General features: G+C 39.1%; 1 protein-coding gene across 1 annotated transcript; it reads left to right on the top strand.

The window, feature by feature from the left end:
- The first annotated feature begins 14,612 nt into the window (after positions 1 to 14,612).
- On the top strand, positions 14,613 to 26,275 carry rnf17 (ring finger protein 17). The gene is made up of 6 exons (XM_078544861.1): positions 14,613 to 14,778; positions 16,235 to 16,391; positions 19,496 to 19,631; positions 21,360 to 21,549; positions 22,187 to 22,284; positions 22,793 to 26,275. Exons 1-5 carry the CDS (start codon positions 14,692 to 14,694, stop codon positions 22,280 to 22,282), a joined length of 666 nt encoding a protein of 221 aa, XP_078400987.1. The 5' UTR covers positions 14,613 to 14,691; the 3' UTR covers positions 22,283 to 22,284; positions 22,793 to 26,275.
- The last annotated feature ends 396 nt before the right edge of the window (positions 26,276 to 26,671 follow it).

The raw sequence follows: 26,671 nt of genomic DNA, 5'->3' as shown, positions 1-26,671 counted from the left end.
ATTTAGGGGACAGTGATCATTGTATCATAAGGTTTAGGCTGGCTATGGAAAAAAAACAAAATAATCCAGAGTAGGAATAATTAACTGAGGGGAAGCTAACATTGGGGGGGTAAGAACGGATCAGGCTGAATAAATTGGAGTCAGAGGTTGGCAGGAAAGATGGTAGCTGAACAATGAGTTACCTTCAAAGAAGTGTGTGTTCAGGCACAATCGAGGTATATTCCCTCGAAAGGGAAAAACAGGGCAAACAAAACCAGAGCTCCCTGGGTGACAGAAATTAAGATGAGGATGAACAAGTGTGCTTACGACAGACATCAGGTAGAAAGCACAGCTGAGAACCAGGCTGGATATAGAAAGTTCAGAGGAGAAACGAGAATGAAAATAAAAGAAACAAAGGGAGAGTATGAAAAAGGACTGGCAGCCAGGTGGTCTATAGACATATAATTAGTAAAAGAGTGGTAAAAGGAGGATTAGGGGCCAAAAAGGAGATTTACGCATGGAGGTAGAGGGCATAGATGAAGTCTTAAATTAATACTTTGCATTTGTCTTTACCAAGGAAGAAGATGCTGCATAAGTCGTGTTAAAAGAGGAGGTAATTCAGACACGGGGTTCAAAATGGATAAGGAGGTGACATTGGACAGGTTGGCTGTACTTACAAGTTGCTAAGGCACCAGGACTGAATGGGATGCATCCAAGGATGCTGAGGGACGCGAGAGTAGAAATTGTGGAGGCACTGGCCATAATTTTTGTCTTCCTTAGACTCAGGTGATGCCAGAGGACTGGAGAATTCCAAACATTACACCCTTATTCAAAATAGGTTGTAAAGATAAGCCCAGCAACTACAGCCAGTCAGTTTAACTTTGATGGTGGAGAAATCTAAAAATGATAATAACAGAAATGACAAAATTAATAGTCAGGTGGACAAATGCAGGTTAATTGAGGAAAGCCAGCATGGGTTTCTTAAGGGAAAATTGTGTTTAACTTAGTGGAGTTTTTTGAAGTAGTAACAGAGAAGGTTGATGAGGGCAATGCTGTTGATCATTTGTTCTGCTGTTGTACATGGACTTCCAAAAGGCATTTGATACAGCACCAGACAATAGCAAAGTTATAGCTCATGGAAATAAAGGGACATTGGATATGTGGATGCAAAATTGGCTGTGTGACAGAAACAGAGTGGTGCTTACTGAATGTTTTTCAGGCTGGAGGAAGGTTTGTAGTGGAGTTCCCCAGGGGTCAGTGTTTGGACCCTTGTTTTTCCTGAACGACCTAGACCTTAGAAAACAGGGCACAATTTTAGAGTTTGCGGATGATACAAAACTTGGAAGCATTGTGATCTGAAGTGGATTGTGTAGAACTTCAAAAGGATGTAAGACAACTTGGTAGAATGGGCAGACAGGTTGCAGGTGAAGTTCAGTGTGGAGAGATAAGTAATTCATTTTGGTAGGAAGAACACCGAGACAATATAAAATAAAGGGTACAACTCTAAAAGGGGTGCAAGAGCAGAGGGACCTGGGTGTATATGTGATAAATCATCAAAGGTGCCAGGACAGGTTGAAAGCATGGTTAATAAAGCATGCAGTATCCTGGGGATTATTAATAGGGGCATAGAGTACAAGAGCAAGGAGGTTATGTTGAACTTATATACAACACTAGTTTGGCCTCAGCTGGAGTATTACATCCAGTTATGGTCGCCACACTTTATGAAGGATGTGAGAGTGTGTAGAAAAGATTCACGAGAATGGCTGCAGGGATCTGTACAGAGTAGATGGGGAGAAACTTCCCACTTGTTAAAAGGATCGCAAACGAGAGGGCACAGATTTAAAGTAATTGGCAAAAGCGATATGAAAATAACTCTTTCCACACAGTGAGTGGTTAAGGTCTGGAATGCACTGTCTGAGTGTGGGGTAGAGGCAGGTTCAATTGAAGCATTCAAAAAGGAAGAATTTGCAGGGCTACAGGGAGAAGGTGGGAGATTGGCACTAAATGAGATCCGGTGCAGGCAGGATGGACCAAGTAGCTGCTTCCTGCGTTGTAACAATTCTGTGATTTTGAAGTCAAGAGAGGTTGTTCAGCAGTAATTATCACTTATCACATTGTTTAGAAACTCACTTGCTCCTCAATCACTAGCCCTAACTTTTTCAGCTGTTTGTAGTGCCAAACTGTTGGGCAAGTTCATGTGTTGCATTCACTTTAATACTGGGTCTATTGGAAAGGACAGTAACAGCGCACATTGTAGAGGAGTGAGATATCTCTAAAAACAACTTACAGCTTTGAAAGTTTAACTGCTTACATGTGGAGAAGCTTCTGTCCAACATATTCTGTTATAATAGTGAGCACTGTTGGTCTCATTGTTATTTTTATCACAAAACCTTCCCATTAAATTGGTTGGTTTTTAAAATAGCAAATGATACTAGTTTTCTGGAATCTATCAATATGTAAAGAAATCTGCCTGGGGAATGAAATGCCTAAAAATGCTTAACAAAATAAGATAGGAAACACGTGAGCCTGTTGTCAGTGTTTTATCTCTGGATGAAGGTGAGGGGGCCTACTCATTAGTTTGTTTTGGGTTTGCTTTCAAGAGCTGGGCCTTCATGCAGTGAATCAGCTCATTTTGTCTTGGCTCAGGTACCATTGTAAATGGAGTTAATGGCATTGGCTCTAATATTGGGGATATCACCAGTAAACAGTATGCTGGATCTACTGGTTAAATCATTAGCCATCTGTCTAATTAACTTTTATGATTACAGCTTATACTCAGAAAATTCTATATTCAATTTTTTTAAGCTTTAATACTACATGTTTGTTTTTTGAAAAATGTTAACTAGGTTCTAAAAAAGAATTGTCTGCAATGGTAAAATTTGTAAACAAAAGTGCAATTAAAGCACATTTGTTGTTCCATGAATATAAAAGAAATTGTTGCGAACAGAATTGCTGCATGTTAATTTGACATTGTTTTTTTAAAATCAGCGTTGCATGTGTGTGGGTTGACAGTATTCAAACTTTAATTGCCACATTTGACAGGTAGGGAGCAAGTGGCAGGAAGATGCGATTGACACTTTGAGAGAATTACTTTTCGAAAGAAATTTGGAGGTGGAGATCATGGTAATTATTTTTCAACCCATTTAAGGTAGTTTTGTGCAAACATCCTCAGTAAAATAAATGATTCATGTATTGTTTTAATATTGCTTTATTGTACATCATAACCTAAAATTATTTTCAGCACAAACTAATGTAGCCAGAACTTGATTAAAGGAACTCACTTGTATAGATGCACAAATGTTATTTCAAATCCAAAGGATGTTGTATCTCGAGTATTTTTTCAATACTGACAAGGTTTTAGTGGTTAAGTTTATAACTGACCTGATATGAATGTTAGAGTAAAGGACATTAATATTGTTTTATCATTTTATAGAATAAATATGATAGATTAACGAGATAACATGCATATATCAAAGCAATATTCTCTGTGATGATCCAGTTAAACTCTAGTTTTCATCAAAGATGGACACCAATATGTAACATTTAAAAAATGAGCCTGAATGCAATTAAGATAATTTAGTAGGCAATAGAAGCAAACAATCTGATAAAATTGTGTAGCCAACAACCCTGATAAAGGATATGGTTATGTCACAAAGGACTGGAAAGATATAAGACTAGCAAAACCATGGTAAATTATATCACAGCTGGTGTCCTACTGTTATCAGAGTTGGCTAGAAATGAAAGAGAATTCCTGTTTATTTTCCTTTTGAAATAGTGTCTGGCTATCCTTTGGATAGCATTTCCATTCATACAAACATACATATAAATACTTAAATTATGAGTGGGAGTAGGCCATTCGGCTTCTCAAGCCTGCTCCACCATTTGACAAGATTGTGGCTGATCTGATTGTGGCCTCTACTTTCCTGTCTACACCTATAACCTTTGACTCCCGTGTCAGTCAAGAATCTAAAAATATTCAATGCCTCCAATGCTTTCTGGGGAAGCGAATTCCATAGACTAATGATCCTCACAAAAAAATGTTCTCCTCATCTCTGCCTTAAATGGGAGACTCCTTATTTTTAAATTGTGTCCCCAAGTCCTAGTTTCTCCCACAAGAGGAAACATCCTCTTCACATCCACCTTGTCAAGACCCCTCAGGATCTTGTATGTTTCAATAAGATCACCTCTCTTTCTTCTAAACTCCAGTGGATACAGGCCCAACCTGTCCAACCTTCTCTCATACCTTCTCTAACCCTTCATCCCAGGAATCAGTCAAGTGAAGCTTTGCTGCACTGCTTCTAATGCAATTATGACCTTTCTTAAGTAGAGACCAAAACTGTACATAGTACTCCAGATGTGATCCCGCCAATGCTCTCTGCAGCTGTAGTAAAACTTCTCTACTTGTATATTTCATTCCCCTTGCAATAAACAACAACATTCCAATTGCCTTCCTAATCATTTGCTGTACCTGTAACTATTCAGATGAATACAATGGATATGATTAAATTTCGATTCATATTTTTTTGCATAAATTTAACATCTTCGTTGCATATTGAGGTCAATTTATGGAAATTTGTTTTTAAAATGGAACATCCAGCGGTGATCTCTTCCAGGCCTGTTTACTATTATTGAGGCTATTGAAGAATTAAATAAAGCTCTTAACTGTTTGTTTTAATGAATTTGAATTGTGATCATTGTTGTCACATTATTGTATACTAGAATTGTGAAAGTACTCCTATTAAAATTAGTATGTCCTACCATTGGAACGATTCCTACGGTTAAGAGCAATTAGTCAGGTGGTACTAGCTTTTCCTTTTAAATATATCTTCTAAATCTATGATGTAAACTGTTGCCTGCTTAGAACACACCTGCCCCCACCACCCCCAGAACTCCCTTTCCTTTTTTCTCTTCCTTGTGCTGTTGAATTTCAGGCTTCTTCTGGAATTCTGATAGACAAGGGAGTGCTATAAAAGGCATAAAAGGGCTGCAAAAAGTAAATAAGGTGGGGAAAAAAAAGCTTGTAAAGGATATCAAAGGTGGCAAATGTTTTTATAAATACATGAAGAGCAAAACTATGGTAAGGAGAAATACAGGCCCACAAAGACAGATGCAGGTGAGACTACAACAGTAAAGTGGCAGCAGATTTGTCAAATGAATACTTTGTATTTGTATCTGTCCGCAAGCATGACCCAAACCTCCCTGTCGCTTGCCATTTCAACACTCCACCCTGCTCTCATGCCCACATGTCCGTCCTTGGCCTGCTGCATTGTTCCAGTGAAGCTCAACGCAAACTGGAAGAACAGCACCTCACCTTCCGACTAGGCACTTTACAGCCTTCCGGCCTGAATATTGAGTTCAACAATTTTAGATCATGAACTCTTTCCTCCATCCCCACCCCCTTTCCGATCCCCCCCTTTTTTTTTCCAATAATTTATATAGATTTTTCTTTTCCCACCTATTTCCATTATTTTTAAATGTATTTCCATCCATTGTTTTATCTCTACCTTTTAGCCTATTTCGATCCCTTCCCTTCACCCCACCCCCAAGAGGGCTATCTATACCTTGCTTGTCCTGCTTTCTACCCTTAATTAGCACATTCCTTAGATAATATCACCACCTTCAACACCTCTTTGTCCTTTTGTCTGTGACATCTTTTGGTTATCTCCACCTATCACTGGCTCTCTATCCAGCTCTACCCCCACCCTCCTTAAACCAGCTTATATTTCACCTCTTTTCTATTTTTACTTAGTTCTGTTGAAGAGTCATATGGACTCAAAACGTTAACTGTGTTCCTCTCCGCAGATGCTGCCAGACCTGCTGAGTTTTTCCAGGTATTTTTATTTTTACTTTGTATTTGTTTTCACAATAAAGGGCAAATTCAAAATACCAGGGTAGAAGGAACCTAAAGATAAATCATAGTGACTTAAGCTCCTTTTAAAAAAATTAAGCTTCTTAAAAAAAAAAGAAATTATAATGGAGAAAATAATGGGACTCGGATAAATAAATATCCAGGACCTGTGGTGAGGAAATTGCTGATGCATTAATCATAATTTTCCAAAGTGAGTTCTTCAGGAATTGTGCACTTGGATTGGGAAATTGCAAATGGCAGTACATTATTTAAGATTTATTGGGAAGAAGAAACCTGGAAACTACAGACTTATCAGTTTAACATCAGTTTTGAAGAAGTTACTTGAATCTATGTCCACCTTTCCTTCAACAGTGGAGGGAGTACGGCACTAATTCATCAGAATGCTACCTGGGAGTAAGTTAAATTGAAGATAGGTTGGATCAACATTGCTTATATGTATTCCCTTAAGTTTAATAGGTTAAGGGGTGATCTAATTGGGATATTTAAAATAATAAAATTTTATTAACTAATTCTAGGTCCAATCGGAAAATTGCACACAGACACCCTTAGTTGATCTTCGCTTTGATGGAATGTCTGTTTCTTGCTTTATGATTCTCCATAATCATGCTGTTCAAAATGAAAAGGCTTCAGTAGTGGTTACGGTAAGATTACAGGTTTAGCGAAATTTAATTGCCACTTTACTGGCAGTCAGCGAGTTTCACTTTGATACTGGAGAAGTTTTGCAGTTATAATGTAAGTAAACTGTGCCTATGTTAAAGGGGAACAAATTAGACTCAGTCTCATTAATGCCTGGTAAAATAATGGAAACGACATAAAAGAGTGGGTTGGAGGAATATCTGTACAGTAAAAACTTTATAGATATCACAGAATGGCTACAGCACAGGAGGCTATTCAGCTTGTCATGTCCATACTGGCTCTCTGAAAACAACTCACCTAGCCCCATTCCCCCATCTTTTCCTCGTAGCCCTGCAAATCATTTCTGCAGATAATTATTCAATTCTCTTTTTGAAAATCTCAACTGAATTTGCGGTCCTCAAATATTTTTTTCTAATCACTCCACCATTGGCAGCATGTCTTCAGCTGCCTGGATATCAAACTCAAATTCTCTCTCTAAACCTCTCTGCCCACCACCCTTCTGTCCTCTGTTAAAGATAGTCCTTAAACCAACCTCTTTGAGAAAACTTTTGGTCACCTGTTTTAATAGCACCTTGTGTAGTTTGGTCATCTTGCACCTGTGAAGCACCTTGGGATGTTTACCATGTTAAAGGTGTTATGTAAGCATGGCAGTGGTGGTGGTTTTTTTAACCAGGGTAAATAGGAAGCTTCACTTTCCCAGAAAAAGGAGACATCTTAATAGAATTCACTCTGAGCCAGTTTAAAAGCGGATCTAGGAGACGTTCTTCATGAAAAGTCATATGAGAATGTGCATAAATTTTCATTGAGATTTTTAAAGGGACAATGCATCTAAAAATGATCCGTTCTCCAAGGAGGATTTTTTTTCTCTCTGAAGTTTGAAATTTTTTTTGAAGGACATTAAACCAAAGATTCATCTACTCGACGGGAAGCCTGAAATAAAAGCAATTTGCTTGAAATATTGTGGGGAGAGGAAAAACATTTCTGCTTGATGATCAGGACCCCAAGATGTTAGAGATGAGAAGCTTTTAAGCAGGAAAAAGGGGTGGCAGTGCAAAGAAAGACTAAAAGCAGAAAATGCTGGAAATAATTGGCAGAACAAGCAAGATCAATGGATAGAAACTAGTACATTACATCCTGAAGATAATTATGAAATAGAAAGGCCTGTGTCTGCATCCTTAACTTTGGTTTCAGTATTAATGTTTGCATAGAACTGATTTGAAAACACTTCCTGCTGAAAATATATTTCACTGAGGTGTATATGGGGCTTTTACTGATGATTTCTGTAGCTAACCTCCTTGCTATGAGGAATCAATCTACATATACCAGATTACAGAATTAAACTCTGTACCTTGGAATTATCAGTGAAGAGAGTGATGAAAGATCTCAAAGCACAGCTCAGGCTAGTTTTAGCAGATGCCTCAAATATTCAAACCATGTTGTATTTTGTGATCTGTAATTGCAGCCAGAATAGGACAAAGTTGTAAAATTGTGATCTATCTTGGTGCTGCTACGTTCTCAGTGCTGGCATTGCCTGTTCACTGTCATTAAGGAAATGTTACTTGGAGCCTAAATTCTGTTGTACACTCTTATGTGGTATTACAATGTCTGTTAACATTGTAACATCTGTCACATTGACAGCTAGCAGAAATTTTTTTAAATGTACTTCCTAATGCAACACACTAGATGAACTTTTCCTTTACAGAAATGTCCTGATATAAATAATGGAAATGTGCCTGAAGAAAGTTGGGATTTGACGCATGAGGTAAAGTTTACTGAATATTAACAAAATGTTGCACTCTTGTCAGTTGTTAATTCTAAAAATCCTCTTTTCACCGCCTTTCAGTGGAAACTCAATCAGATTTTTGATTGTTGGTTACGTTTTTGGATTGGCAAAGTTGTTTTGCTGCTTTTTAAATCTTTAAAGGTTTTATGTAAGCAGTATACACTTTCTAATTTATAGAAAGCTCAATCACCATCATGAATCCACCTTGACATCAAATACAGGCATATCAAAAAATTGGCTGCAATCTTAGGGAAGAGGGCTATCTCACCACCTGACAGCTCATTGCCTTTCCACCATCTTGAAAGCTCCAGTGAGTGTGATGATGTACACACATGCCCACATAGCCCCAATGCAACAAAACTCCAGTTGATGCCATCCAGAATAAAAAACTTGAGCAACACAGAACTTCATAGTTACCCATTTCACAACCGGTGGACTGTGGCTGCAATATTTACTATGTACCTAGTGTACAGTAGTACTTTGCCAAGTTTATTTTAATAGCACATCTGAGTCTTGTAACCATAGTAAGAAGCATAAGAACAGCAAGATCATGGGAACACAGATGCACACTATTCTGAGTTGTGCATATATCACTGGTCTTCTATCACCACATGGTCAAAGTTGCAAAATTCTATACTTAACATTATCTGGAAAGCACTTTTTGCCCATGTCACCCACACCCTCAGAGGAAATAATTACTTGTTTAAATTCCCATTATGGCATCTGGTTTCATGCAGTTTGAAGTTATATATTTGAATCAAAATGCCTTATTTCTTGAAATTTTTTGAAAAATCTGATAGATGAAACAAAAAATACTGGAAATGCACAGCTCATGATTACATTTTTGAAGATTGGCATTATGATCTCAGTCATGACCAGTAACTTTTTTTCATAAAATGAAATCCAAAACGCAGAAAAAATGCACAAGATTCCACAGTTTTAAACAACATAATTTTTTACTATACAAGAGTCAAACATGAAATACTACCTTGGATTGCCACTTACGTTCTTAAAAACCCAAAATCAACATGAGATAAACTTGAATTAACAGGCAAATTGTGGTCGATTATAAACTATAAATTGCACATTAAATGACAAATACAACTAAGACAGATATTAGAAATTTGCTCAGCAGTCCACTCAGTGCATATGTCATCATTCAATCAGTAGAGCACAACCAACCCGAGTTCCACGGGCATGATCTTCACCTCTGCACAACCTCTTCAGTTCTGCATATGATGGTCTGGATGGCATAGATGCACCAATGTTACCTTCGAGTAACAGAAACAGCCGCAGCAACTGTATGTTTACCTATTTTCAGCTTCAGGAGCTAGTCTCCATCGTATTCAGCCTGCCTGTACTGCAGCAGTGGGATCATCATCACCTGAGCTCTGATGGCTCTGTGTCTGTGTTATATTGGTTTCAACCAGTTTCAGTCTTCCCAGAAGTTTTGGTTTCAAATCTCAGTTTCAGTCTTAATTTCTTGAGAAACTGGGAGGGCAGATTTCCTTTCTCAGTTTCCCTTTTTTCAATTAGGGTCTGTCTCAAAAAATGCAAGCTTTGAACTATGGATTCCGTAACATTGGTTAAAAATGTGCAAGGTGCTACATAATATACAAAGCGGTGAGTTGAATGATGAGGGTAATGCTCAGGAGACGCAGGTTCGAATTTCAGCATGGCAGAATGGTAAAATTTGAATTCAATAAAAATCTGGATTTAAAAGTTTAATGATGACCAAGAAACCATTGTCAATTGTTGTAAATGCCTATCTGGTTCGCTAATGCCCTTTAGGGAAGAAAATCTGCCATCCTTACATGGTCTGGCCTACTTATGACTTCAGACCCACAGCAACATGGATGACTCTTAAATGCCCTCTGAAATAGAATAGCAAGGCATTCAGTTTTATCAAAGCGCTAGAAGGTCTAAAAGGAATGGAACTGGATGAACCACCTAGCATCAACCTAGGCGTCGGAAACAACGACGACAAACTCGGCCCTGTCGACCCTACAAAATCCTCCTCCTTAACATCTGGGGGTTCGTCCCAAAATTGAGAGAGCTGTCTCACAGACTAGTCAAGCAACAGCCTGACATAGTCATCCTCATGGAATCATACCTTACAGATAATGTCCCAAACGCCACCATCACCATCCCTGGGTATGTCCTGTCCCACCAGCAGGACAGACCCAGCAGTGGTAGCAGTACAGTGGTATACAGCCAGGATGGACTTGCCCTGGGAGTTCTCAACACCAACTCCGGACCCCATGAAGCCACATGGCGTCAGGTGAAACATGGACAAGGAATCCTCCTGCTGGTTACCACATACCGTCCCCCTTAAGCTGATGAATCAGTACTCGTCCATGTTGAATACCACTTGGAGGAAGCACTGAGGGCGGTAAGGGCACAGAATGTACTCTGGATGGGGGACTTCAATATCCATCACCAAGAGTGGCTCCAGTACAGACCGAGCTGGCTGAGTCCTAAAGGACATAGCTGCTAGACTGGATCTGCGGCAGGTGGTGAGAGAACCAACATGAGGAAAAAACATACTTGACCTCATCCTCTCCAACCTGCCTGCCGCAGATGCATCTGTCCATGACAGTATTGGTTGGAGTGACCGCTGCACAATCCTTGCAAAGTCCCGACCTCACATTGAGGATACCCTCCATCGTGTTGTGTGGCACTACCACCGTTCTAAATGGAATAGATTTTGAATAGACCTAGCAACTCAAGACTGAGCAACTATAAGGCACTGTGGGCCATCAGCAGCAGGACTGTACTCAACCACAATCTTATGGCTTGGCATATCCCCCATTCTGCCATTGCCATCAAGCCAGGGGATCAATCCTGGTTCAAGGAAGAGTCCAGGAGGACATACCAGAGCAGCACCAGGCATACTAAAAAATGAGGTGTCAACCTGGTGAAGATACAACACTGGCCTACTTACATGCCAAATGGTATAAGCAGCAAGTAGTATGCAGATGTAGTGATCCTAAACCAACAGATCAGACCTAAGCTCTGCAGCTCTGCCACATCCAGTCGTAAATGGTGCTGGACAATTAAACAACTCACTTGAGGAGGAGGCTCTACAAATATCCCCATCCTCAATGATGGGGGAGCCCAGCATATCAGTGCAAAAGATAAAGTTGAAGCACAGCCAGAAGTGCGAGCGGATGATCTATCTCGGCCTCTTTCGGAGGTCCCCAGCACCACGGATGCCAGTCTTCAGCCAATTCAATTCACTCCATGTGATAGGAAGAAACGGCTGAAGGCACTGGATACGGCAAAGGCTATGGGCCTTGACAATATTCCAGCAATAGTACTGAAGACTGGTGCTCCAGAACTTGCGCACCTCGCCAAGCTGTTCCAGTACAGCTACAACACTGGCATCTACCCAGCTATGTCAAAAATTGCCCAGGTATGTCCTGTATATATACATACACACACACCCACACAAAATTGCAGGACAAATCCAACCCAGCAATTATTGTCCCATCAGTCCACTCTCGAACTTCAGTAAAGTGATGGAAGGGGTCATCAACAGTGCTAACAAGCGGCACATGCTCACTGACACTCAGTTTGGGTTCTGCCAGGGCGACTCAGCTCCTGACCTCATTACAGCCTTGGTTCAAACATGGACAAAAGAGCTGAACTCTAAGTGAGGTGAGATATCAGTGCAACTTTTGAGTGTGTGGCATTTTAGAATCCTATCTCTCAAGACTGAAGTTTTCTTCTACAAAATGGAAGGATTTGGCATGATCTGGTCATCTGGATGCTAACCTGGGATTTTTTTAAAAGGTCATGAGTTCACCTTGGAACTGTAAACAAGAAGGCCTCTTCCAAGAATTCACCTGACCTAAATGATACTTGAAGCTCTTGTTTGTTTGTGTTGAACTGCGAAGTGTTTTAATTAACGAAAAGCTGGGAGGAAAAAAAGGCAACACGTTGGCAAATGGAAAAAACCTAAGTTGTGAACCTGCTTGTTTTGAAGGCAGTTTTCTTGGAGAACAAGCTGAGGAAAGAAGGCTACCTTCATTGGCTCCCTCTCATTGTCTAAAATTGTGTGGCTATCAGCCTGTAGCCAGAGAACCCTCACCTGAGTGTAACTAGCCTGCATTTGGAGCTGCAAAGCTGAGACCAGTGGTGAGAACTTCCAGGCATCCACCGGGAATAGGGAGCCGTCTTCATACGAAAGAACTCCAGATCGACAGTGTCGCGACCCTGCAGGCTTTATCCTTTATTTTATAACGCCCATCCTCTAAAACCAATGTCTGCAGAGGGACCCTGTCTGTATGCGCACTGGGAGGGTGGGGGGGGTGCAGGGAGGAGGTGTTCTTTAGGAAGAAACAGTTATACTTCCCGATTACAATTGCGTGTTAACCAGTACTTGCAACTTGTTAAAAGTTTTGTTTTTAAAATTAATTAATTATTCTGAATTTTTGAAAGAAGCCTGGTCAGAGTCTCTTTTCTTCTGGATATGAGGTATAGGTACGCAATTGGCCATTTTGATGGGAAAATAAATTATTGCTACGGCCTGCAGAGTAGTGGGGCTTGATAATTCGTGCACTCCTCCCATCCTGGTTGTAACAGGCATCAAGAAGCCCTAGTAAAACTGGAGTTAATGGGAATTGGGGAAAACGCTCCACTGGCTGGAGACATACCTAGCACAAAGGAAGATGATTGCGATTGGTGGAGATCAATTATCTGAGTTCCAGGACCTCACTGCAGGAGTTCCTCAGGGTACTGTCCTAGGCCCAACCATCTTCAGTTGCTTCATCAATGGCCTTCCTTCCATCATAAGGTCAGAAGTGGGGATGTTTGCTGCTGATTGCACAATGTTCAACACCATTCGTGTCTCCTCAGATACCAAAGCAGTCCATGTCCAAATGCAGCAAGACCTGGACAAATATCCAGGCTTGGACTGAAGTAGCAAGTAACATTCATGCCACACAAGTGCCAGGCAATGACCATCTCCATTAAGAGAGAATCCAACCATAACCCCATGACATTCAATGCCATTACCATTGCTAATTCTCCCATTCATTCTGGGGTTTACCATTGACCAGAAACTGAAATGGACTAGCCATTATAAATACTGTGGCTACAAGAGAGGTCAGAGGCTAGGAATCCTGTGGCAAGTAACTCACATGACTCCCCAAGAAGCCTGTCCACCATCTACAAGGCACAAGTCAGGAGTGTAATGGAAACCTCTCCCCTTGCCTGGATGGGTGCAGCTCCAACAACAACACAAGAAGCTTGACACCATCCAGTACCAAGCAGCCTGCTTGACTGGCATCCCATCCACAAACATTCACTACCTCCACCACCAACACACAGTAGCAGCAGTGTGTACCATCTACAAGATGCACTGCGGGAACTCACCAGGGTTCCTTAGACAGCACCTTCCATACCCACAACCACTAACATGTAGAAGGACAAGGGCAGCAGACACATGGGAACACCATCACTTGGAAGTTCCCCTCCAAGTCACTCACCATCCTGACTTGAAACTATATTGACGTCCCTTCACTGTTGCTGAGTTAAAATCCTGGAACTCCCTCCCTAACAGCACTGTGGATGTACCTACACCATATGGACTGTGCATTTCAAGAAGGCAGCTTACTACCACCACTTCAAGGGCAATTAGGGATGAGCAATAAATGCTGGCCTAGCCAACGACACCCATGCCATGAATGAATAAAAAACGGAGAAGTAATAGAATGACTGGTAAAATCTAGTGGATTAAAATCAGGATATGGAAAGCTTACAAATTTTTAAATCTGATCATGGATTGGACAGTCTATGATATTGTAGTTTCTAAATATCTAAATGATTAGTCTGTCTTTTTATAAAAAACCTGGAAATGCACAGCAGATGAGTAAGTATTTGCGGGGGAAATGTTAAATTGACCCTTTGGGTAGAGCTTCTTCATCAGTGCAGCATGATTGAGAGAAACCTGGTGACATTGGACCTAATGGTTTCCAAAGTTTTTGGCAGCTGATGCTTCCTTTGCCTTGTGCCTGGACCTGTTGTAAATTAATTGATAGAAATTGATTGTTATGCATAGTCAGCAACTAGCTCCATTGTGTATCGTATCACTTCCCTACCAAATGATAGAAGGCAAACTAGCTGGACTTTGGTCTTTTCTTTTTCAGCAATTCCTATGATCCTTTGGAACTTTTGTTATTTAGATGCACAATAATTGGAAGAGCAAACCATAGGGAAATCTATGTAAAATGAATTCATGTAAGAAAAGCATTACTATTTTTAAATTATTTTCTGTATTTAAAAATGTATTTCTACACATGTAATAAGCAGAGAAAGCTGGACAAAGCTCACTTCTAAATGTGCCATAAAGCAGCATGTAGTCTAATATGTTGGAAATCTGTGTCCACAGGGTTTACTATCTTCACACTTTCAAACCTTTATGGTGCCAGAGTATGACTATCCATTATTGCCTTTACCTGGAAAGGTTTTCCCTGTAACTGTAAAGCATCTAGAAACTCCCAATCAGGTACGCATGCTACATTTCTGGATCGAGATTTCAGGTAGATATGAAGGACTATTAAGGTACCTCTTTATTGAAGTTGTTAGTTTAAAAAGAGATTCCTGCACTCTAGAAGAAAATATGAATTATACATAGCTCTAAAACTTGCTGTTATGGGTCACACACAGATGAGTTTACCAGATTGCGGGGGGGGGGGGAAACAGTTACACATGCAGAGTTTTTCTTTTTTTAAAAAAAGGTGAGGGTGGGGATTATGCTTTTTGGTTGGAACAGTTTTATTCTTTTCTCATCTTTGTACCCCCAACCAGAAGAAATATGGAAACACCATATAACTTGGCAGGGTGCCAATAAATTGGATGCTGATATGGTACATTATTATTCCGGCATGGCTATGGCAGAGATGCAGGCACATCTGTAGTTTGATACATAGTGTATTTAAGTTTAAAGTTGAGTTTAGACAGTTTCCTATGAAGAGATTGCTTAACTTCTGGATTGTCTATACCTTTTCTCCTTACCCTATTTTGTGAGAGGATGGCACAGGCTTTAATAATTTAATCCCGCACCTCTCCACACCCCTGCACTACCCCCCCCCTCCCCCGGCCACCTCCAAATAGTCTGCTTGTTGCTCACAAAACTTGAATGTGTCTGTTTCTTGGCAACCAAAAATAAAAACACTATTCAAGGTGCTATCTGACCAGAGCACTATATTTGATTACTACTTCCTTTGACCTGTATACTACTGTTTTGACTTATGTATTTTAACATTGTTCACTTTGTTGTTCTGCATTGGTTGCATATGTTGAGCTCATCCAAACCTCTACTGCCTGTATCATAACTCTCACCAAATCCTGTTCACCCAGTTACTCGCTGACCTACATTGGCTCCTGGCCCTTGTTTTCAAATTCTCCTGTGGTCTTAACCCCTCCCTATCTCTTATGTCCTCCAATCATCTTGGATCTCTGCTCCCCCAATTCTGTCCTCTTGCATGTTCCGATTTTAATTGCTCCAGCATTGGGGGCCAAGGCACGTAAGGAGAAATTTAGACACTTGGCCGAAGAGCATCTTATAAGGAGTGAGAGGTGCAGAGGTTAGGGAGGGAATTCCACAGCTTAGGGTTTAGGTAGTTAAACATGGCTACCAATGGTGGAGTAATTGAACAGAGTGGACATAGATATTAGGTTGAATGTATGAGATTTAGGACAGAGTAGGAGAAATCTATTGAGTTGTGAAGCTATGAAGTGGACTAGTATCATTAATTATTGAAACAGAAACCATGTCAACGTTAAGAATAGATTAGATAGATGATTGAGGGAAATAAGGAATAAAGGAATATGTGAACAGAGGAGGCACATGGGATTAGTACTGCTGCTTGCATGGAGCATACACCACATCCTACTGTTTGGACTGAATGGCATGTTACCTTGGAATTCTATGCAATGGTTTTGTTTTTAATTTTCTTAAGGTGTACATTTCAGTTGGTCCAAGGAGAGATGTTGAATCTGACAGTGACACAGATGATAGTGGCATAAGCTATGAACCTGAGGATGATCTCGAGCAAGCTCTGAGAGAACTTAATCAGAATGCAGAGGCACTTGCTTTACTCTCAGATTTCAGATCAGGTATGGTAAGGGATTTAGTGTGTAGGTTTGTCTCAGTGCTCTAAGATAAAACACTGCTCTAACCTCAGCAAAATTACTTAATGTATATTGCAAGTGTTGCAATGATATGCTGTAAAATGGTTTTAATCCAACTATAATAGACTTGGCCTTCATCATACCAACTTTTTCGGTATGTAACAATAGGTGAAAAATAACCAAAATGTGCAGTGATTAACGTTTCTAACAGTTTTGTACACTGGGCATCTAGCTAACAACCAAAGATTACTGCTAAATGTTAGGAACATAGGAAATAGAAGCAGGAATAGCCATTCGACCCATCAAGCCTGCTCCGCCATTCAAATAGATCATGGCTGATCATCTACCTCTTATGCCATTTTCCCACTATCCCCATGTCCCTTGATGTCATTAATATCCAGAAATCTATTGATTTCTGTCTTGAACATGCTCAATGACTAAGCTTCCACAGCCCTCTGGGGTAGAGAATTCCAAAGATTCACCACCCTCTGAGTGAAGAAATTCCTTCTCATTTCAGTCTTAAATGGCCTGTCCCTTATTTTGAGACTGTGTCCCCTGGTTCTAGACTCACCAGCCAGGGGAAACATCCTATTCACATCTACCCTGTCACACCCTGTAAGAATTTTGTAAGCTTCAATGAGATCACCTCTCAGTCTACAAAACTCTAGAGAACACAAGCCCAGTTTCCTCAATCCCTCCTCATAAAACAATCTTACCACCCCAGGGATTAGCCTGGTGAACTTTGTTGCACTCCCTTCATGGTAAATACATCCTTAGATATGAAGACCAAAACTGTATACATTACTCCACATGCTGTCTCACCAAGGCCCTATACAAATGCAGCAAGATATCTTTACTGCTATATTCAAATCCCTTTGCGATGAAGGCCAACATATAATTTGCCTTCTAAATTGCTTGTTGCACCTGCATGCTTGCTTTCAGTGACTCATGAGCAAGGACACCCAGGTCCCTTTGGACATCAACACTTCCCAACCTCTCTCCATTTAAGAAATACTATGCCTTCATTTGTTCCACCAAAATGGATAACTTCACACTTATATGCCATCTACCAAGTTCTGAGCCTGTCCCCATCACCTTGAAGCCTCCTTGCATCCTCCTCACAACTCACATTCCCACCTTGTTTTGTCATCAGCAAATCTGGAAATGTTACATTTGGTCCCTGCATCCGAATAATTTATACAGACTGAACAGCCGTGGCTCCAGCATTTATCCTTGCGGTACCCCACTAATAATTCCCTGCCATCCCGAGAATGACCCACTTATTCCTACTCTGTTTTCCGTCTGTTAACCAACTTTCAATCCATAGCATATATTACCCCTAATCCCATGTGCTCTAATTTTGTTTACTAACCTCATGTGGGACCTTATTGAAAGCCTTCTGAAAATCTAAATGTTCCACATCCACTGTTGTTACTTATAGCATAGATAAAAGACAGCATCAAAAAAACTCCAACAGATTTGTCAAACATGATTTCCCTTTTATAAATCCATGTTGACTCTGCCCAATCATATCATTATTTTTCAGGTGTCCAGTTGTCACATCCTTTATAATAGATTCTAACATTTTCCTTACTACTGACATCAAACTAACAAGTCTGTAGTTCTCCAATCTCCCTTGCCCTCCCTTCTTAAATAGTGCGGTTACATTTGCTACTTTCTAGTCTGCAGGAACCTTTCCAGAATCTATAGAATTTTGAAAGATAATCACCAATGCATCCATTATCTCTATTTCTATAGCCACCTCCTTCAACACTCTGGGATGCAGCTCATCTGGTCCCGAGGATTTATCTATGTTATTGATTTTCTATATTCCAAATTTACAGGTTGGACGTCCAAAATCTGGCACCCTCAGGACCAAATCCGTGCCGGATTTTGGGTTTTCTTAGATTTTGGATATGATGCATTGAGCAATTGTCAAGCAACAACATCTTTCACTTTTCATCAAGCCTAGTTGACTTACAATGAACGTGAGCCTCAGGAACAGTGCTCCTCAAACCAGTCCAGACAAATTTGCTCTATTGTTAGCATAATAATGAACTGGAAATATTCCTACCCCCTTGAAACATCTTAGACACTAGCCTCTTTGATATGATGCAGTGGCAATAAACACAGGAAATCACAATGAACACCAGAACGCCCAAATGACTGAGGTACAACAACAGAGGTTGAGTGGTTCGGGTAGGGTTGAGGGCCAACAGAGTGTGGGAACTACACTGTGCCACTGTAAACAAAGTGGCAAAGTCAATAACTAGTCCGTATGCCACTCAGAGCTAGCACCTAGCCAAATTGTCCTGGTATTTGGATAAGTCCAGATTTCAAGTCCAGTTTTGGGACAGTTGGATTTTGGGCATCCAACCTGTATTTTGTTTCGTGGATCATTTGGACTGCGTGTCTAACCGGGGGAAAAAATGGGGGTGTCTGCATTTTCAAGACTTCTATAAACAAACCTATATCATCATTCTTGTCTTAAATTATAGATTAGCAACCATTGTTATTTTTGCTGCATTTACGGGCTGCATTATAAGATAATACACGTATTGTTTTTACAACTTTTCTAAAACTTTGATTTCAAGATCATTCACTGTAATAAAATTACTGCTAATAATTACACTCACACTGTCTCCTCACAATCATAAGTTGTGTGAAAATTGAGCAGCTTTGCAGAAGAGGATGTAAAATAAAATGCTCCAAATAACTATCAGCCTTCATTTCAAAAACAGTAGAAAATTTTGATGATATGACATATTTGGATAAGAAGTAGCTTGTCACAGAGACTGCAACTCTTTCTCCACGCATAGTTAGAAAATAGCACTACCCATACCGATAGTTCAATGTTAGTGTTGTTGAAGGATCAGAAATAACCCTCTGTATTGGATCTATAGTTCAATACTTCAGCTCTGACATGTGACATAAATTATTGTACAATTGATATCAAGGCTATTGTAAGAACTAGCCCTTCAAAGCTAGAGTTCTTTTTTGCTAAGATCAAGACAACGTTAATACATTTTAGATTAAGGCAAATCATTATTTTTGTCAGCTTATCTGATTTGGAATTTGTTTCTTTGCAGAAATGCCTTGCCTTGCTGAATACAGTGATGGGCGATGGTACAGAGCAAAAGTACTGTCACTTGATAAAGTCCAACCATTAATGATCCTTGTGCAGCATGTTGACTTTGGCTCTACTGCATCTCTACCAGATTTTAGGTAACTGTTCCTAAAATATGTTTAAGCTTTCATGTTCATACAGGTTGCATTTTTGTGTTGTGGTGAACTACTCTATTTCATGTGGACATTATCAGTGGACGTGCAGTCATTTTCTCAGGAAAGGTACAGCTGCAATTTGATTAGTTTGGGCTGGAGGGGTGGGGGCACACATTGTATTTTTCATGTTTTGTTTAATTTTTAAATTTCTGAACATATTCAAAATGGAGATTACATTTTCATTCAATTTTGTCATATTTGGTCAGAAATTGTATTGCTTTTTGTTTAAAATGGGTAAAAATGCCCCATTTAGCATCCTGTACCAAAATGGTGCAGGGAGACAATGACTGTAACCATGAAGCCTTGGAATTTTATACAACAAGAAGGGCTTCCACTTCAATATTCAATTTGTTTGTAACCATAGGCAGAGAATAATGAAGTTCGGTGTCAGTCTGTAGTCACGATTCTTTAGTATTGTGCCAATGAGCTGGTGAGGGAACAGATGCACTGTCATCTTGAAGACCAAATGTGCTTCCATCATGGAGCAAGGCCACTGTCATGGGCTGTCCCCCAGTACTTAAACAGCTGTTTGAATCATATCTCTTAAGACTGATTTTTTTATTTTAACAAAATGGAAAGACATGGCATGACCTGGACATTTGGATGTTAAATTGGGATTTTTTTTAAAAGGTCATTAAGTTCACCTTGGAACTGTCAATAAGCAGGCCTCTTCCAAGAAATCACCTGACCTTCATGGTACTTGTGGAAGATCTGGTTGTTTGCTTTAAACTGCATTCATTTTCATTGGAGGAAAAAAAACTGAAAAGGAAGGTTGAACTTGCTGGAAATCACATGGGAGAGAGGGAAAAAAACTTTTAAGTTGTGAACTTGTTTGAGGACAGTCTTGTTCAAGAATAAGCTCAGAAAGGAAGGTTCCCTCTCTCTACCTTGATTAAAATTGAGAGTGGCTATCAACCTGTAGCTAAAGAACTCTCATCTAAGTGTAACTGGTCTGCATTTGGACCTGCAAAGCTGGGCTAGCTGGTGAGAATTTCCAGGCATCTACCAGAACTAGCGGCCTGCCTGTACACGAGAGAACTCGGTTGACAGCATTGAGACCCCGCAAACTTTATCCTTTATGACGCCCATCCTCCAAAACCAATCTCTACAGAGAGACTCTGTTTGTCCTTTGTTTGTCTGTGTGCATGGAGGGGCTGGAGGGGAGGTCTTTAGGAAGAGACAGATAATTACACTTCCAGATTATAATTGTGTGTTAACCAGTACTTACAACTTGTTAAAAGAAGTTTTGTTTTAAAAATTAATTAATTATCCTGAATTTTTGAAAGAAGCCTGGTCAGAGCCTCTTTTTTTTCTGGGCACTAGAGGTATAGGTACACAATTGGCCATTTCGATGGGAAAGTTAAACATTTAAATTAATGGTATGGCTGGGAGTAGTGAGACTTGATAATTCATGCACTCCTCCCATCCCGGTCGTAACACAGCTCTATGCAAGAATGGTGCAAGAAATAATGGGACGTTCTTCAAGCCCATTTCCATGCTCTGCTGCATGCCTTGTAAGCTTGAAAGATCTGGACCCCTGAGCCAAGGCAGCAGTAAGAACTATCGCCAGAGTATTTCTTGCTGTGGAACTCGTGCAGTTTGGCCTCTATTCTCCTCCACATTGTGCCCAAGCATTAATTGTAGTACGTATGCTCTAATCTCTTATGGCAGGCTTCGTCAGATTCCTGCACACTTGATACAGTATCCAGTTCGAGCCATCAAAGTTAAGTTGGCAGGGTTTAAGCCACCAGCTTTAACGAATGACATGGACCGACTTGTTTACAGTCCAGAATGGTCCATGGAAGCTCTATGGACAATGGTTGACATTGTACAAGGGAATCAACTTACAGCATTCTTGGTGGTAAGTAATTTAATTAACCTGTGTACTTAAGCAAGGTTAGAATAAAATATTATACATGTGTTGCAGTCCTCGGTTGCTGTTTTTATTTCTGCTTGCATGGGTTGAACACTCAAAATAAGCCTGCCTGTAATTTTCTTGGGAAAAGAATAGGTTATTTATTTTTAAAATATATTTAAATGTTAAACAGAACAATGTATTTATTTAAAGGAACATAATTCTGATATAGCCAAGCTAGACTTTGAGTTGGGGAAACTTTAAAACTGATTATAAAATATTGCTTCGTGTCACGAAATAAAGGATTTGAAAAGCAAAAAACTAGTTAATACTAAGCTGGTAAAACAATATTTCCATTGTTAATTATAAGATACTGGCTTTCCCCAGTAATGAATAGTTGGATTTTACCATCTGGTCTGCCTTTACAATTTCATCAAGAATTACAGCAATTTTATCCAGACAGCAATGATATATACTGTTCTTGCAATGCCTATACAACTTGTGCTCGTCGTGGCATTTTCAAACTTAGGGCAGTCTTGAATTTTGCATTCTCATACAGTGGTCACAATTTGTGAATAAAATCTGTTTTACATGTTATTGTTCATTAAAAATGAGATTTTTATAAACCGAAAATGTTCTTCAGAGCTTATGTCCAGAAGTTTCTGTATTCCTGTATGAAGAAGGATCGCTGATTCACCTTCCACTTGTAGAAAAGGGTCTTGCAGATTTGGATATGTAAAGGTAAGTTTTTACATAAATTTGATTGTTTCCTTTTTACTTTCTTTCATTTCACACTTGTATATTGGATAACTGAATGATAGTGTTTTTGAATAGATGATGAAATGCCCCAATATCAGAAATTTCATTCCCATCAGTATTGCATAGTTACATTTTGGAAGTCGAGCCATCTTGCATGGTAAGTTAAGATGCGTATACATTTTTTTACTCCATGTAAGACTAGAAGAAAATGGAGGACTGAATATAAAATGAAAGGTAATCTACATAGCTTTCTGTGCTGTATTCTAGAACACCAGCCCCTCTCATACCTGGTGCCCAAATAGACCTTTATTGTCTCAAACTGGTACAAGTTCTTTACTGTTCCATTACTCACTTGAGACAATGAAGTATGAGAGAGTATGGTACACTATAGAGGTAAGACTGAAAAGTTTCTAGGTAATAAAAACTTAGCTTAATACTAGAGAATGTACAGGAGGAAAATATTTTACTATCTAATCTCTCTATAAAACAGGGTAACAAGAAGATATTGGACAACCTTCAAACTACACAAGATTCTGCAGGATATTTATCTTTTTGGTAACTTCATTAACAGCAAACTGTTGCTGTACTTGAGTTTGAAGCAAATTAAAGTTAACCTGTCCAAGTTTTCTTTCCTGAGTAAAATGTTTAACATGCCTTCATTTTCCTTTAAACTATCTACAAGATGGTAATTTAAATTTAAAAGTTTAAGCTACATTTAAACCATATGGTTTAAGTTCATGGTAGTTCAACTGCAAAACAATTTGACTTGCACTTTTTTTTATTTGAATTCTTCCCCCTTTTGTCCCAAGAGTGTTGCAGTACCATGTTATTGTTTTGTTTAATGAGTAATAACAATACCAATTATGGTAACTAATTCTGCTGTTTGAAGGCAGATTTGTCAGATTTTGGTACATTTGTTGCTATCGTTTGTTGTTTGAAGCAAAAGTTCATATTTTCAATAAAGTTGTTTTCTGAAGTGTTGCCAGTAACATGCTTCCATATCCTATTTTTTGAAACAGTGGATTGGGATGAAAGTCACCAAGTTTGCAAAACCTCCAGGATCAGGAAAATGTATTAAGGTATTTCCATTTGTTTATAAGTAGGCACTTGAGGACTTAGCTAAAATCTGTGCATCAAATTGAAAAGAAACACTTATTTCTATATTATATCAAATATGTCAATTTGACTCTCTGCATAAATAAACTCTGCCATAATTTTTCTGGAAATTGAGACCCTGTCCTATTGATTGGTGGGCTTTGTGTCTGTCCATTTCAATCCACCTCTGCCTTAGAGATCTTCGCACATCAGGCTAATTACTGTAATTGTGACAGTTTCTTGTATTCAAGCCGGTTTTTCAGTCACGGTTGGGAGGGGGAAGTTACATTTGCCATAATGTTGTGTAGCTAGAGGTAATACTGGCTGAGGGACCATACAGTAATCAGTTGCATTTCTCTTTGAGTTTAAATTCTCCCTCCACTGACTTGCCAGTGTTTTCCTGTTCTTGGCCACCCAGAAACTGCTCAGAAACAGCTGTGGAAAATTTGGGCCAATAAGTTATACATCCCAGAGAAAACTTACTGCTATGCATAATTCTTATTGACATGTAGGATAGCAGGCACAATTCAAGTTAGGGAACTATAAGTGACCAGGAATTTTAAATGAAATCATCTACCAATCAGTAACAAGGATAAAGACTTGAGTCAATTACTTCCAAAAAAACAAAATTCAGGTGAAATAATGGGTGTGTTAAAGGAAGAAGTGAATGCAAAGTGGAGGGAAATTTTTTTTAAACTATTAGATGGCTCACTGTAAAGATATTTATACCCAAGAACTAAATGTATACTAGCCAAGCACTATCCAAAGGTTGCCCCATATTCATCGTTTTTGTTTGTTCAAAATATGTTTACTTTAAGAAATCAAAAACCACTCATTTCCAATACAATCACTGTTGTAGTGTAGGAAATGTGGTAGCCAACCTGCATAAGGCCCCACAAATAGCAAAGAATATCTTTTTTGTAGTGTCGGGGAGGAATAAATATTGACTATGACCTGGGAAGAAACTTTCTGCTCTTCAAAATAGTGCCATCGGATCCCTCCTACATTACAAGTGCCTTCGCTTCTAAAAGTACTTTGGTTGCAAAGGGCTTTGGGATGCTTGAGTTCATGAAAGGTGTTGTGTTATGGGAAGGAAATAGTTAAGTTGAAAATGAAAGACAGAACAGTTAGGTCATTTGACAATATGTGCATAATTAAGTTGGAAGAGGCCAAAATCTCTGATCATCTCAGCAATTGATTAAATTAGCTGCTTAAACTCATTTACCACATGCCGAAACTGGAGCAAAACAGCTGAGACTGATGCATCATATAAGGCAATGCACAAACTTATAACCAGTCATAGAGGTGAGGGAAACGAATAGGAGATTTGAATGCATAAATAGTTTACATCCAATAATAATTGGTGGCACAATATGAAGCATGCATACCTACATTAACTTTTTTGGTGTACTTCCTGTGGTTCTGGTTACAACGTTTATTTTTTAAGCACTAAGCTATCTTTGTTGCAACACATTTATTTAACTAAATTGGCAAGCTAGTCCTGACCCGAACTGGAGGCTTTTTGAAAATTGGGGATGGTGAACACCACACTGAAGCAAAACGTAAACCATCATGGACTTGATCCAGATGAGCCCTGGAACAGAAGGTAGAATACTTCCACCATTGACAACCCACATGATAACTATGCAGCAAGACACAGGATAAAGAACACCTACACACGAGTAGTATTCAATTCGTTAGTAGAGTGTACCAGACATCAAATTGTATCACATTTTAATATGACAGTGGCTGCGAAGCACTGTACTACAATCCTCAAACTCCATATCAGTGTTGTCTAGTAGAATTTTGATGCTCGCCAAACTTTATGGCAATCAAGTGACCATGTTCACCACATGTTACAAAATGAGTACTACTTCAATATTGGTAAGGTTTTAGTGGTTAAGGTTAAAATTGACCTGCTATGCATGTCGGAGTAGAAGACATTAGAATTGTTTCATTATTTGATAGAATATCTATGATAGATATAACTGAGATAACATTGCACATCGAAGCAATATTCTCCTGGTGATTAAATTACACTAGTTTTCATCAAAGTTGAACGCCAATATGTGACATTTAAAAATGAACTTCAGTACAACTAATTTATTAGAAGGCAGTTGAAACAGTATAGCCATAACCCTGGAAAACGATATAGATGTGACACAACAGGCTGGAAGGATACAAGACCAGCAAAACTGTTAATTCATTCTGGCTGGTGCCCTGTGACCGTTATCAGGATCGGCAAGAAATGAAAGTGAATTCCTGACTTATCATGCTTTTGAAGTAGTGTCTGGCCATAGCATTTACATTGAGATGATTTACAGTGGGACATAATTAAAGTTTAGTTCATTTCATATTTTTTGCATGGTGTTCTGAACATCATATAACTTTCAGCACAGAAATGTTCATGTACAAGCTGACGTTTGAATTTGGAAGTATTAAATGGTGATGCTGATCATTCAAACTGCTTTATCTCAGATTTTGTAAAGGTGACATAACGATTCCCAACTAATGACCACAAAATACATGGATACTTGTTACTCCAGTGATGGAGACATCCATGTGCCTGTGTCCTTTTTTAAAGATGTTCACTTACCATTGTAAGATATGAAGGAAGTGTGCGATGATACAATTCACGTTCTGGTCCCACGGGACATTGTCATCATATAGGGCTTTTAGAAAAATTGATTATTTGTATGCTTGAGGTCACTGGTGGACTCTAAGTGATGAATATTACATAACATAAGGTGTGTGGTACAATTTAGTTTTTGTAAACTTGTCATTTGAAAAAAATGTTTTTACTGTTTCCTGTTATTATGAGGCTATTGAATGATTAAATAAAGCTTTGCCTGTTTGGTTTAATAAATTTTGAATTTTGATTATCTTTGTCACATTATTGTATAGCAGTATTGTGAAAGTGCTCATGCAATATTAATAGAATAATTGCAAAATCTTTTGTGAATGGATTTGACGTTTTAAACAGCAATCAAGACCAGTACACTTGCTGACAGGGCCAGGAGAACAGTTTCAGAAAGGTTTTTCAATCTCTGTTCCTCAAAGCAAGCCTGCGGTATATATACTCGAAAGGATGGTGACAATCTGTTAACTGAAAGTGTTCTAATTTAACAATTTGCTCCAGTTTATGATTAAAACAAATTTCTTCAAACTGCCTCTTATCACGATTAATATAGCAGGAGACTCAGGAAAGGAAAATAATAGACAAACCTCAACATATTGTTTTCTGTGCTCTGACTCATCTTGCTTACACTCTGCC

This window comes from Cetorhinus maximus, chromosome 7 (assembly GCF_964194155.1).
Source record: "Cetorhinus maximus chromosome 7, sCetMax3.hap1.1, whole genome shotgun sequence".
Taxonomy (NCBI): Eukaryota; Metazoa; Chordata; class Chondrichthyes; order Lamniformes; family Cetorhinidae; genus Cetorhinus; species Cetorhinus maximus.
This window is presented reverse-complemented; position numbering and strand designations above follow the sequence as displayed.